General features: G+C 42.6%; 1 protein-coding gene across 1 annotated transcript in view; it reads right to left on the bottom strand.

Moving 5' to 3' along the window:
* The window catches only part of LOC111222791 (thrombospondin type-1 domain-containing protein 7A-like), a 227,496-nt gene that overhangs the window by 56,564 nt on the left and 156,134 nt on the right, over positions 1 to 14,798 (bottom strand). Inside the window, exons 9-12 of the mRNA XM_022746644.1 lie at positions 12,109 to 12,349; positions 10,546 to 10,661; positions 9,135 to 9,267; positions 5,727 to 5,830 (exon numbers count right to left, since the gene is read on the bottom strand). Coding sequence (XP_022602365.1) covers positions 5,727 to 5,830; positions 9,135 to 9,267; positions 10,546 to 10,661; positions 12,109 to 12,349 — 594 coding nt within the window. The remainder of the gene's footprint in view (positions 1 to 5,726; positions 5,831 to 9,134; positions 9,268 to 10,545; positions 10,662 to 12,108; positions 12,350 to 14,798) is intronic.

Here is a 14,798-nt window from a genome sequence, read left to right as displayed (position 1 = left end):
TGTTTTATCACCTCCTGTACCTGTTTGCGTTTCTTCTGTACATCTTTCATGTAGTCCTGGTCGAAAAAAATCTGCAGTCCTTGGAATATCACCTTTCGTACTTTCCTGGGCTTGTTGAAGTCTCATGTCTTTAACTATGTAGTCAGAGAATCCGACGACAATGGACCTCAGAGGGGTAGAATTTTTGGGTTTCATTGTCAGCGAGCGATGCTCTTTGTCAGCGAGGCTCTTTCTACACATGGCCATATCTTCTAGTAAGTCAACCAAGGTGCGCATCAAGTTGGTTATGTAGTCAATCATATTGTCCTTTTCTTCCCTTCTTTAACTCCATATATGCGCAAATTATTCTTTCTAGCTCTGGACTTTAAGTCCTCACACCTGGCGGATAGTATTGCTTCTCTGTGAAGAGTAGATAACGGATGGCTCTTTCGTGTCGTAGTGTTTTATCCTCCATGTCGCTCACTCTTTGTTCAACCTTTGTTGTTCCAGTTTTTTTGTACGCCCAACACATCACTAAGAGTAGATTCAACTCTTGATAAAGTAGCCTTTGTGTCCTGGGAAGCCTCCGTATGTTCCTTCCGTAGATTTCTAAGTTCTGTAAGCACTGCTGCCATGCTGTTGTCGGCATGTGTTTTGACCATTTTTTGACAATGCATCAGCTTGGTCCTGTTTAGCTTAATTTTTCCTTTTTCTGTGTCCTTTTTTAACACGGACATTGCAGTCTTCACTCTTACGGATTTGCAATAATTGTTAGGAGTTCAAGCAAAGTTTTGACTAGTTTTTGAGGGTTTTTCCCTGCAGCAGGTGAATTAGGCTGCTTCTCCTATCATGACGTCAGCGGAAGCCCCCTCAGAAACATATCTTAGAAGAACAGCACATTTTTAGGAGCTAAAATCATCATCACAACAGATAAACTGCTGATATAACCATGTTGTGTATAGATATTTTAACCACCCAATTTGACAGTTGGGTGGACACTTGATTTAACAATTTATGATTACTCAGTTAATCAGTTATTATAATTTGTATAGTTAAAATCTTTGCGTACCATTTTTAAATGCATCCTATACAGTTTTAGATTTTATCTTGTTGTTTCAGGCATAGCACTGGTCAATGTTACATCATTATTTTTATGGTAATGATATGGTAAATCATTTGAATGATGCGCTGGCAACTAGTGGCAGCAAGTCCTTGTCATCCTGTAGTTGCGTGTCACATCATTCACGAGACTGTTGCGACAGTACTGACCCAGCAACATTCAAGGGAAGGACATTGAGTATGGTGCATGTCCAACACAAGGAGACTGGACAAGTTGGTCAAAAAAGCTGGGTCTGTGATTGGCAGGAGTCTGGACTCACTCAGGACTGTTGTTGAGAGACACATGCAATGTAAGATGGAGGTCATCTTAGACAATACCAACCACCCTCTCCACAACATTCTGGCAGGACAGAGAATCAGCTACAATTGCAACCAATGTCTCATCTCACTGCGCTGCAGAATAGAGAGGTTCAGGAGGATCCTTTGTCCCCACTGCCATCAGGCTGTATAACACCTCAGCCAAAAATACTGGCTCATGAACTGGACTAATTGTTATCAGTGCCACGGGTGCTCAGCTCAGAGGCATCTATTAATATTCCTTTGGGCTTATTATTATTCTTCCGCCAAATTTTGGCGCGTAACTCGTCCCGCAGCTTTTAGAAAACCCCGGTAATATATACATCAAAACGTGTGACTTGATCCCGAAAGAGGTGCTATGACTTTTGGTGTTAAAATTCCAATTTTTCCCAAAGTTAGACAGACAAGACAGCTTGGCCACTTTGTCAACTTTTCATTTTCATATTTCCATCACACCATTTAATGCATTACCAAGCCAGAAGCAATGATGGAAATTTGACAAAGACTTCTGCAAACTAGATGTTCACAGTGATGGATTATGCATGTCTCAAGATTCTGCAAATTGATTGTCATGTCATAGCAGTGTTTTCCAACTTTTTGGGCTTGTTACCCCTTACAAATAGCAGTATGTAGCTGGCTCACTTAGCTCAGCAACATTTATGAAAAAATAGCAGTACTGCTAATTTCAGAGCAGCATTTGATTATGAGGTAACACTTCAGGCAAGGCAAGTTGATTTATATACAGGGATGCACATAACTGGTATGCAGGTATTAGGAATGCATAATGTCACTTGTGTCACTATGGCGCCTCTGCGTACCTGACAGGTCATCAACCCTACATATCTCGTCTACACGTGTTTCTTTTCAACACACAGTGGAGTGGCCTACTGTAGGAGATGTCCAAAAACAGCAGACATTAAGCAGCCACTTTGGCATTTTGCCACCTGCAAAGAAATGGCAAACCGAGCCAAAGCAGAAGAAAAGATTTCTTTTCTGAAAAATGGCTTCAAGATGTGCCGTGGCTTGAAGCTAATTATGAGCACACAGAAATGCGGTGCAAGATATGCTGCTCGCATCCACATCTCGCAGACAAAAGTGCATTTTATATAGGCTCAAAGAATTTCAATCATCCTTTGTTTGACAAACAAGGAGCAAGGAGCACATGAATGTGGCACAAGCTATTGCTAATTAACAAGCTAGTCAAGAAGAAATATCCCACCACTTGCTAGATGGTAAAACAAGTTGAACGAAGAACAACGGCAAGCTCTGTGTAATATCAGACTACTAGCCTTTCATAAAGCTAAACATGGAGGTTCCATGTCCTCCTATGAGAGGATATTCCTTTACTGGAGCGGCTTGGAGTAAATGTCAGAGGTGCATATCATTCAAGTGAAGGGGGAACACGGATCATGTAGGCTTTCAGCGGGGAGTTAAGAGCCAAGATGGAGTCTGCTGAATTTTGGGAAGCTTCTCCAGGACGCAGGCTAGGATGACTGGATGACGAAGTTGGTCAACATGCGCATAAACAGGGCTGATGTCAACGTCAGTATGTACAACAGCATTGTGCCAAAACTTTCATTCTGTGCACCACACACACACTGGAGAACTGCGCAAAATCAGCTGATCGCAACGTTCTGTACTGAGACCTTTAATCGTGTTCAAGCTGTGGCAGCTTTATTTACAAAAAGGTGGAGCAAAAAATATGGCTGTGCTGAAGGAGTTGTGTGAAGAGAATAGGGTCGCTTTTGTGAAACTGGATAAGTTTCATAATATCAGATGGTCTGCATGGAGGTATAAGACACTGTGTCAGGTTTTGTTATGGCAGACACCTTTTGTTAGTTTTGTTTTGAAATTTTTGCACTTCCTGTTTTATTTTGTAATAAGGTTTCCTTGTGTGTCTGCGTTTTTGCTTCTTGTCTTGGTCTCGTTTCTGTGTAGTAATTGTCTGCCCCGCCCTAATGTGTTTCACCTGTGTTTAATCACCCTTGCCTCCCTTGTCTATATAGTCTTTGTGCTCCCCTTTGTCATTGTCAGATCGTCTGTTGTTTTTTCCTGTTGTCGGTTCTGCTGTTGTTTTTTCCTGTTGTCGGTTCTGCTGTTGTTTAACTGCTGTAGTTACCTGTTTTTTCCCTGTTGTTACCTGTTGTTATTCGCCGTTGTTTTCTCCCTTGTTGTTAATGCCTGTTCATGTCACGTTCATGTCACGTCACGTCACGTTCAAGTCTTGATTTTGCTAAATAAACCTGCCTGCACCGTCTCCCATGCGTTGGCTGCATCTGGGTTCAACTTACCTCGCAAAACCTGACACACTGTTAAAAATTTCAAGACTATTGCCAGCCATTAAAATGCCACTGGCCACGATTGATAACAGTGACTTCCAGCATATCTGCACAGAATGTTTTCAGTGTTTTCTGGCTCAACAATGGCAACATTTTAAAGACCACATCTATTAGGTTTCAGAAGGAAAAGCTGACCATTGGAGAATGTAAGGATGAACTCATGGTGGCCATTGGACAGTTCACACTTCTGCTTGATGGTGAAGGCCACTACAGAACATACACTGTTTCTAATGTTGATGCCGACAGGGACAAGACAAACTTACTCAGGGGGTTAATTGAAGAGTTTGAAATCAGGTATGACTCCCTCAAGTCATGTGATCATTTATTAGCATTTGATCCTTCAACTTGGCCTCAGGAAATGCAAGACCTCCACTGTTTGGGCAACACAACAATTTGGACCATTCTTCAGAAATATGAGGCCACCTTGCAGCTTGACAGCGACAGCACTTTGAGAGAATGGATGTGCTTAAAGCAAGTAGGAAAACGCTTGGCAGCCCCCTCTGTGTATGACTTGGTCCAAATATTAAATACAAGCAATCCAGATGCTTACTCCAACATCAATCAATGTGGTTAAACTGTCTCTTACACTGCCTTTGAGCAATGCAGCCTGTGAAAGGGGATTCTCACATCTCAACATAAGAAAAACCAAGTAAAGATCTCATCTGTCACCTGCTCGTCTCTCAGCCCTGATGCACATTCACCTGTCAAAGAAGACAACAGAGACATTTGACCCAAAGCCAGCAGCTGACCTGAGGATGGAGACAGCTAACTGGAGGCTCAAGCAGGGACAGGGAGGTGCATCTGCAGCATCTTCATCATCTACCATGCAGGAAGCTGAAGTAGAGGACTGTGAGGGAGACACCGAGGAGGACAGCGAGGAAGACTGCACGTATTATGACCTCGCTACATATGGGGTGAGTACCAAATACCATCTCCTGGTATTCACCTGAGTAAGTCACTGAAAAAGTTATGTGCACCCCTGTTTTTATAGCACATTTCATAAAAGGCAATTCAAAGTGCTTTACATAAAAATATTTAAAAGAATAGAGCAAATAAAAAAAAAATAGTATAAGACTATAAACAATAAAAAAAAAACACAAAGAGTCACAGTGTGTTAATTAAAAGTATAGGTGAATATAAGAATCTTTGGCCTGTTAGAGTTGAGTTGGGGCACATTTGAGATCCTCCATAAGTTTATTCCAGCTGTGTGGAATGAGTTGATGCAGCTTCATCCTGTTTTGTAGTAATCCTAGGAACACTAAGCAGAATGGTCCCTGATGATCCTGAGGGGTCATAGTGTGGAAGCAAGTCGGAGATGTACTTAGGGCCTAAACCATATAGTGATTTTTAGACAAGTAAAAGACACTGGTAGCTAATGCAGAGATGTGAGAACGTATAATATGTTCAGCTGTCTCGGTCTGTATTAGAACTCCAGCAGCAGTGTTCTGAATAAGCTGTAGCTGCCTCAGGCCTGCAAAAAGACTACAATAGTCAAACGTACTGGAAATTAAAGCATGAATAAGTTTCACTAGCTCTGGTTTTAACATGTATCCTCTAATTATTGCTATATTATCAAGATGATATTAGGCTGTTTAAATTTAAATCAGAGTCAATAAAAACAAAAAGATTTCTGACCTGGTGTTTAGGCTTCAAAGAAAGATCAAGATGCGCACCAACTTTCAACCTTCCTTCTTTAGCACCAAAGACATTTATCTGAGTTTTGACTTTGTTTAGTTGGGGGAAATTTTAGCACACCCACTCATTAATTTGGTCAATGCACAGACACAGGGAGTCATTTGGTGCATAGTTACTTATTGACAGAGCTATATATAACGAGTGTCATTTAGTCCAAACCAATTTATTTAGCTAGTCCCAAAGCATTTGCAGCTGGATGAAAGTAGCATGCAGCCCTCAGTTATTAGTGAGATGTCAACTGTCTTGTTCTGGGCTCCTGCAAAGAGAGTGTGTAAGTCTGTGCATGGCTGTCCTCACCTCGAATCTGCAACCCCGGCCCACACATCTCCTGAGCTCCTGGACTGTCCTGACGAACTGACCATGGAATGAGCTGGCATCGCCGCCACTTGTGAGTTTTCCAACTAAAGAAGAAGTGGAACAAGAATCAGAGGTGTCCTGCATTTAGAGAGCAAAAGGAGAGTAAAAGGTGAGTCCCTGGACTAGATAGAAAGCACAACTAAAAGTTTAAAGGTACTTTGTAAGAATGTGAAGCTATTTACATGTGTTAATCGCTTTTCTATTGCTGATGTGTGAATGGATTGTAATGTATGTAATGTGTGTAATGTAGTTTGAAAAATGAGACCTTACTCGACTTTCTCAGTTGGCTGTAAATTTCTGTGTGAAGGACACAGGATGAATTTTCTGGAAAATGCAAAAGATGTGACATTTATGCTTGCTCCCGAGTGCCTTGTCTCAATGCCTCTCCTGCACTCCCCATCAATGTTAGGTTTACCAGAACTGAATAATTCATTGTCATAAGGAATTTTATTTCTATAATGATTTTATTACATTTTTCTCAGTGATGGTTAATTACAGTAGTAGTACTATTTTGACTGATTTTGATTTTTGCTGTGGTGCTGTGTTTCACATTTAACAATTCCTTATGACAATGAATTATTTTAAACATCAATAATTCAGTTCATGTAAACCTAATGTTGATACACACTCCTCCTTGAATGATTGCAGCTATAACTATTCAGATTCTAAGTTACTGAAAACAAAACTGTTATTTTTACTCCACATAGATCATAAACCCTTGAATATAAAAACGAATCAATTAAATCTATTGAGAAATGTAAACACTACAACGCTTTTTATACAAAATAATGCAGCTCCTCCACACGTATTTGTTTACAGGCCAGTCTTGCTTGTTCCAATATGGTGGTGACATTGGCGTACGATCCACCGGTCAATGTGGCATCTACGTATTTGTGTCTTTGCGGTTGGTCTCTTGGGGCAAAGTTCAGGCTGTTCCACTTAAAGCTCTTCCTAGAGGCGTGGAGAACTTGTGTTGTGTTGTCTGGATATACAGCATTTTTTTTAGCATTTATTTTGGGGGTTTGTGCGCTTTTGTTTTTGCTTTGTTTCTGTATTTGCTGCATGTTTGCTGTTCATGTATTTGTTTTGGCTTCCTGCAGCGCGTTTTTTCATTTGCAGGACATTTGTGTTGTATTTGTTTTTATTTTTGTATGTGTGTTTGAATCTGCATCGTGTCTAAATTTGCCACACATTTCTCCTAATGGGAAGTGTTTTGGGCTGTTGTCCAAAATTCTCTTTTCCTTTTTACACAACTATTTCTGTAATTTTTCATGTGAACTGAGTCCATGAATGTCTTCCAAAAGAGACTGTCTCCTGTGAAAATGAACTTTTTTACTTAACAGTTAATTCATTTATCATAGCAGACTAAGAAAACAAGCAAATATTTACATTTGAGAGCACGAACAAAACTGGAGCTGGTGTTTTTGATTAAAAATAAATCTTTTTTTTACCAATTAATCAATTATTATTATTAATCAATCATCTCCATATTTAAACAATTGTCACAACCCCCTCCTCTCTATGACAGCTGGCTTTTCACTCCACCTTCCAGTGTGGCTGTTTGGAACAGCTATGAACACTTGATATCCAAGGTTGCACAAGACCAGTCCAACTAGTTCGGCTACCTCTGCTGGGGAGAATAAAAATATTATTTTTACTCAAACAGACCACAGACACACACAGACAATTGCTCTCTCCTTATCTTTCCTGACTGATTCCTCTCTAGTTTGGTGTTTTGCTAGTGTCCTTCACACTACTGGTAGCATGAGGCGGGACCTGCAACCCAATCAGGTTGCACAGGTAGTCCAGCTCCTCCGGGATGGCACATCCATACGTGCGGTGGGAAGGTTTACTGTGTCTCCCAGCACAGTCTCAAGAGCATGGAGGAGATACCAGGAGACCAGCCATTACTCGAGGAGAACTGGACAGGGCCGTAGAAGGGCATCAACCCAGCAGCAGGACTGGTACCTGCTCCTTTGTGCGAAGAGGAACAGGAAGAACACTGCCAGAGCCCAAATGACCTTCAGCAGGCTACTGGTGTACATGTTTCCGACCAAACTTCTCAGAAACAGACTCCATGAGGGTGGCATGTGTGCCCGACGTCCTCTAGTGGGACCTGTGCTCACAGTCCAGCACCGTGCAACTTGATTGGCATTCGCCAGAGAACACCAGAATTTGCAGGTCCACCAGTTCTCTTCACAGATAAGATCAGGTTCACACTGACCACATGTGACAGGCGTTAAAGAGTCTGGAGAATCCTCAGAGCGATTGTCAGACCTTACGCTGGTGCAGTGGACCCTGGGGTCCTCCTGGTGCAGGACAATGCCCGGACTCATGTGGCCAGAGTGTGTAGGTGTGGTAGCAAAAGTCATATCTATGTATCCATGTATCTATCATATGTATCTAAATTGCAATCTAATCTTATGCATTCATGTATTTACTAGTTTAGTACATACTCATCTTTTGCTGTGGATGTGAGGGGTGTGAGAGGATGCGTTGACTGTTAATGTGAAAGAGGATGTGTTTACATACAATGTCAGCACGACTGGTACAAATGTTCTGGGAGAGGGGCCATAGATTGTGAAACATAGTTACTGGAAAAAGAGACTGTTTTATACAAGAGACATGAGGTTGTTTGAACTGCTCTATAAAAGTTAGGATTTGGAGAGTAGTCACTTGCAACTATCCGCAGATACTTCTTCTGTCATCCAGCACTTGTGTTCAAATAAAATATAGTAAGACCTAGCAAGACTGTCTCAATGCCTTCATCATCCAGGAACTTCTTGATGCCATTTACTGGCCCTCACGTTCCCCTGACCTTAATCCAATTGAGCACCTATGGGATGTCATGTATGGATGCATCCGATGCTACCAAGTATTACCAAAGACTGTCCAGGAGCTCAGATGCCCTGATCGGGGTCTGGGAGAGGATCCCCTATGACACCATCTGCCAACTCATCAGGAGCATGCCCTGACGTTGTTGGGAGTGCATACAGGCACATGGGGGCCATTCACACTACAGAGTCACATTATGAGTTGCCATGATGAAATTCATGCAAGTTGGATCAGCCTGTGATTTCAAGTTTTTACTCAGATTTTTGGTGTGATGGTGAATACAGCCCTCAATGGGTTGAAGATTTTGGTTTCCATTGACCGTTATGTCATTTTGTTTTCAACAAATTATATAATGTACATCAGTAAAGATTTTCAACTTGAATAATTCATTCATCAAGATCCCATGTGGTATTTAAGTATTCTCTTAATTTTGTGTGTAGCAGTGTAGTAATTTACCACAATGTAACAATATAACAACATAACAATATACGTATTATAAAAAGGACCAGTTACCGATATCCTTGACAGACAGATGGAGCGTCACACTCCCTCTCCTGGGTCAGCACTTCAGGACAGTCCTGCCCCCCATTGGCTGTTAACTGGATAATAATACGTTTCCTATACTGCTTCTTCTTAGTGTTTCCACCTAAAGGAAGCCACAGGAAAACACAACACATACAAAATACAAAATACAGTAGATTAAATGTTTATATCAAAGTAAAGAGAAGCTGTTGATGTGGTCATATCTTGAGTTCAAGCACATCCCATGTCTTTGAAAAGGTACTGAAAAAACAGATGTAATTTGTGTGCACTTGACTGTGTTTCAGTAAATGTTTCAACATAGAATATATGTAATGAAGCCCAGTTGGTATCCATGTTGTGCAATGCACCTATCTGCTCACACTCTGCTCAAAGTGACCACTTCAGGGAAGGCTAATGCAATCAAGTGGAATACTGATTACCATCTCCATCATCTGCTCTGTGGTATCCAATACAACTCCACAGGCAGTAAAGGTTATTGACTTTACAGGAAGTCCAGGTCTATATGTGGACTATTATGTCATATTACAGTTCAGCAATGTCAGAGATTTTGTGATTCATGTTGTAGGATAATTTATTAAGGACTGTGATGACTTACAGAATGTAAAGCAGCTCCATCGTACTGGACAGGATTACAGAGCTTTCAGAGGGCTATAAATACAGGGATGGTATTGTCCCCTGATTGCTTGTCTATTCATGTCTTGGTAAAAAGCAAGTGTATCACAAGCCTAAAGTTGCTGTTAATCGATAATGTTGTATCAGAGCTATTGAGAAAAAAGAAAGACACGTGGATAAGCTGTACATGGATAGAAGAGAATGGAGTGATTACAGGATTTGTTCAGCAGCTTCTGAGGAGTAAATAGGCCAACATATAAAACAAGAACTCAAAAGAATGACAGCCACACACATGTCTAACACTGAAACTGACAAGTGTTAGGAGCTCTCCTATTTCATTTGGCTTGTTTGTGTGGAGAATAGGTTCAAAATGAACCAACACTTTCAGCATCTCCAGCAGCTGTTTAGTGCAGCAGCAGCTGCCCCTTCTTAAGTGGCCGACAAATTTTCTGCCCTTTTATAAAATAATACCTGTGTGATCTTTAGCAAAAAAGAATAAAACAGCTGTTTCACTCGATGCCCCTCGATGCTTACCACCTCCACTAAACATTTTCTTTGGGGAAACTGAATAATTCAGTTTTTTTTTTTTTAAAAACACTACATTTCCACTGCATTTATTAACACGACTCAAACTTTTTGATATTCTGCTTGAGTGTGTGTATCGTATTTTATTTTCTGTCTGCTGGTGCTGAAATAATTTGTATGCTTCATCAATTGAGAACACAGTCATACACACCCTGTGAAGCATTACTGTGTGGAGTGAAGCTACCTGCTTGACATGTTGATGGGCAGGGGCTCCAGTCGCTGTATGGAGTGACAATACAGTCTCTCTTGCATGGCAGTAAGCAGGGCCTGACGGTGTCTGGGCGCAGACTCTCTGGACACCTGAAAGTACATCAGTGACATGCTCAGAATCACACCCAGAGTACTTGAAAATCTGATAGAAATGTGCTGGATCTGAGCCAAAAGAACCATACTGAGTTCACTAGGAGGTTCCCCATGCGCCTGAATTCAATACTGGATCCTATTGTGAGACTGTGACTGGATATGTGTCTGTGTGTGTGTGTGTGTGTGTGTGTGTGTGTGTGTGTGTATTGCAGCAGTGGCTGTAAACTGACACTTCCATTCATAATGCACTACATTAATTAGGGTTCTAACCCTGAAGGGAAAGAACCCTTTTGTTTATGCTTAACATAACTCCAAATGGTGTGTAAATGCTTCAAAAAACATATTGTCACATTTGGCGGCGCTATAATTGAGAGTCAAAAATGTTAGTCAAAAAGTTTGAAAGGCTCCCCTGCTACACAGTGTCCCATTGTCTTCAAATTTACCTCTCTGCTACAGGTCAATATTCTCTACAAGAAGCCTCTGCGATGGTACTGACTACCAATATTTATTTTGAGCTAATTAGCATAACATTAAAAACAGTAATATCGGTCATAACTCATTAACCATTTGTCCAATCATCATAAAACTTGGTAGATATCTTTAGGTGGTATGTGATATGTTTTAGCTCTGTACTGCAGCTGATTACATTTGAAATAAAACAAATATTATGAGGTCTAAGGTCAATGCCAAAACTGCCCTCTCATCACATCACATCATAAAACATAGCATAAATTGACCAAAATGTCGGAGAGTGATTCAGCGGCTGATCATTGGAACTAAAAAAAGGAAAGTGATAACATAGTATTAGTATCTTAATATCTCCACAGAGAATCAAAGTAGTCTCATGGATAATTGGATGGATAAATCGCCTCTGGCTCTGACTGGCATTGATACATGCTAATTTTCTCCCCTTTTCCTTCTGTAACATCTTTCAGAGCACAGACACTGTAGACAGACCTGTCACCTGTCTAGCATGGTGCTGTAAACCAGACACACCGCAGCAACAATCTCCTCTGAGAGTGAGCTGCAGCCCTGAAATAAGTTTTTAAAAACACACAATCACCAATCAAAGGGTGTCAGACAGACAGTCCGACACTTTTACAGGAGTAGCAACCCGAAGAGAAAGGCAACACTCGCTAATTTTGGTGGAAAAACGGTACAATTGTGATCAAAATAAGGATGCTATGAAAACTCCTTTTACGTGTGCTCTTCTAATACCCTGGTGGTCTCTTGGCTATAATCTGGCCGACAAGTATACCTGATTGATTTCTACATGCCTTTAGAAACTGAGATTAGGGAAGAATTTTGCTTTCCTAGACTAAGGACAACTAATAACATGTTGAGTACCTGGCTCCAAATTGAAATAATCCTGTTTCCCAGTGCAGAAAAGATGGAAAGACAACTTTCATTCACACCTAAAGTCAAGAATTATGGGGAATCTTACTTTTTGGGAGGAACCTGGCCCACATTGACCCGGATACAGATGACCTTGCGGGTTTGCATCCCCACTGAGCAGGAGGCATCATCACCATGTGTTCGGCTCACAGATGTATTGGTGGCCGGAATGGAGGAGTCCTCTATGCACTGCCCCCACGGACTTGTTTGCCAGTGGTACACAGTGCAGGGATGGTCGTTGCAGTTCCTCACCTCCTGCAGGGCACTGATGTTGGGACAGAGAATTCCACCTGAGAAACAGTGGAATGGTACAAACCAGTGTCAATGTTTTAGCTGTACTTCAGGCAAAAAGAAAACTCTAATTGGCGCTGATGCATGACGTTCGAAGTTGTGACATATGCAAAAGTTTGGGCACCTTCTACTTGTAAAACACTCAGAACGTCATTAACTCATTAGGCCTTGACTGGCTTGTTAGGATTGTAAGGCAGGTCAAGCAGGAATTATCAGTTGATGACAATTTCAGAGCTGATAAGTTCTCCGATTTTTCAAACCTTGTGGTAAAACTTGACGTAGGATCTGAAAATGAAGGTAATTCATGCCTATAAACCAGGGAAGTCTATAAAAAGATACCAAAGCATTTCCATCTTGAAATTTTCATTGTCTGAAATGTCATTACCAAATAGCGGTTAAGTGGAACTCTAGAAGTCAAGACAAGATCTGGAAGATAAGGAAATTTTGAGATAAAACTGTGGGCATGCTGGGAAGAAAGGCAAACAAAACCTGCATTGATGCACAAACAGGGTCTACATGAGGGAAAGGTTATGTTGCTCATCACAAAAGACAATTGGCTTTATCTTACACCTGGTGCAAAGTGTGACACAAATGTCTTTGCTAGTTTCAGATCGACACAGTTGTCATTTCCTGTCCAGTGCCCATGTTATTTACATAGCAAATGTTATGTTTCTGTCACAGTCTGCTCTGCCCCTCTCCTGCTCTGCTGCTCAGCCACACCCCTCATCAGCCTAACTGCTTTCACCTGCTGCTCTCACCAGCTCACCATCTCCAATCAAGCCAGTAGATATGCAGCTTCACTCCACTCACTCTTTGCCAGATTGTCTTCGCTCTCATGCCTGACTCTCCAGCACTTGTTCCTGGACTGCTTACCTGGTATCGACCTGACTTGCCTCTGACCTTCGCCTCACGTCTCAGCCCCGGTAAATCCACCAGCCCTCCGTCCCCGACTACGAGTATTGCCTGCCTGTTTCCTGTTCCTCGTCTGCCTGTGGCTGGTTGGCACTCAGCCTGTTCCTGCTCCACCAAAAGACCCACCTTGTCAGCTTCACCTCACCAGCTCACCTCCTCTGGTGACGTCAGCCCCACTGACTCCGTCTCAAGGTCCGGATCCACACCCTGCCATACTCACCTGAATCCAGTTCTCTGCTGCCATCCTCGGGTTAGCTGCGTACCTGTTTTAATCTGCTGAATAAAGACTGTTTCAAGACTAAAACCTGGTTCACTTGTGCTGCTATTGGGTTCTCTCCATACCTGTTACAGTACAATCTGGCCAGCTATGAACCCAGCACACAATCCCATACCACTTAGTCTCCTTGAGACGATTGAGGGCGTTTTGCAGCAGTATGAGGCCATGATGACTGCGTCTGCGGCTGAAGCCAGAGAAGCTGCCGAGACTCATGGACGAGCACTAGCGGCATTAGCCGGACAGATGCAACAGCTAGCAGCCCATTTCTCCACTGTGTCTGCCGCCTCTTTTGAAGCATCGGCTTCTGCTCCTGCACCTGTGCCAGCCTTTTCACCGCGGAGCGTTACGACGGTGATTGAGAGACTTGTGGCCCCCTCCTCACCAACTGCTCTCTTCTGTTCGCCCTGCAGCCCCGCACCTTCGCCACTGAACCGGTGAAGGTTGCATTTGTCATCAACCACCTTACAGGCAGAGCTCGACTATGGGGAACAGCTGAGTGGGAGAGATGGTCTCCAGCCTGTGCTTCCTTTGACCAGTTTTCTGCCGAGCTTCGCAAGGTTTTTGGTTTTGAGAATTGTGGTTCTGAGTCAGCAAGGGGACTGATGGGACTAAAACAAGGCAAGCGAACGGTGGCAAATTATTCAATTGATTTCCGCATCAGAGCCAGCCAAAGTAGTTGGAACAGCTCAGCGCTCTGCGATGCCTTCCTCCACGGTTTGGATGACTATATTAAAGATGAACTGGTTTCACATGACACCCCCATCACCTTGGACGGGGTAATTGATTTGGCCATCCGCATCGACTTTTGTATCCAGACTCGTCGACAAGAGAAGCGTCAAGGGGGAACTCAATGTTCTCATCCACCACGCCCCCGTGGGGGTGCTGCTGCAGCCAATTCCTCTTCATTGGGCCAGCAAATTGGGGAGACCCTGGTGAGCTCAACTGCCCTGTCACCTCCCCAAAGCCAGAGACCTCTGTTCCAAGGCCGTCTCCTCCTTCCAGATGGCCCTCACACCTTGGCTATTTTCATTGACTCTGGGGCTGATGCCTGTATTATTGCTGAGGAGGTGGTCCTTTAGCTGGGGCTCAAGCGGGTTCCTTTGCCTCATCCGGTTCCTGCTAGAGCCCTAGATGGACACATCTTGGGCACTGTCACGCATCAGTTCTCTGCTGTTCACCTACTGCTTTCTGGTAATCATCATGAAATAGTCCAGTTCCACATCCTGAGCTCTTCCTGTCTGCAACTCATCCTGGGGTAT

Source organism: Seriola dumerili, unplaced genomic scaffold, assembly GCF_002260705.1.
Source record: "Seriola dumerili isolate Sdu_G_001 unplaced genomic scaffold, Sdu_1.0 BDQW01000108.1, whole genome shotgun sequence".
Taxonomy (NCBI): domain Eukaryota; kingdom Metazoa; phylum Chordata; class Actinopteri; order Carangiformes; family Carangidae; genus Seriola; species Seriola dumerili.
Note: the sequence above shows the minus strand (reverse complement) of the source record. Positions and strands in the feature narration are given on the sequence as shown.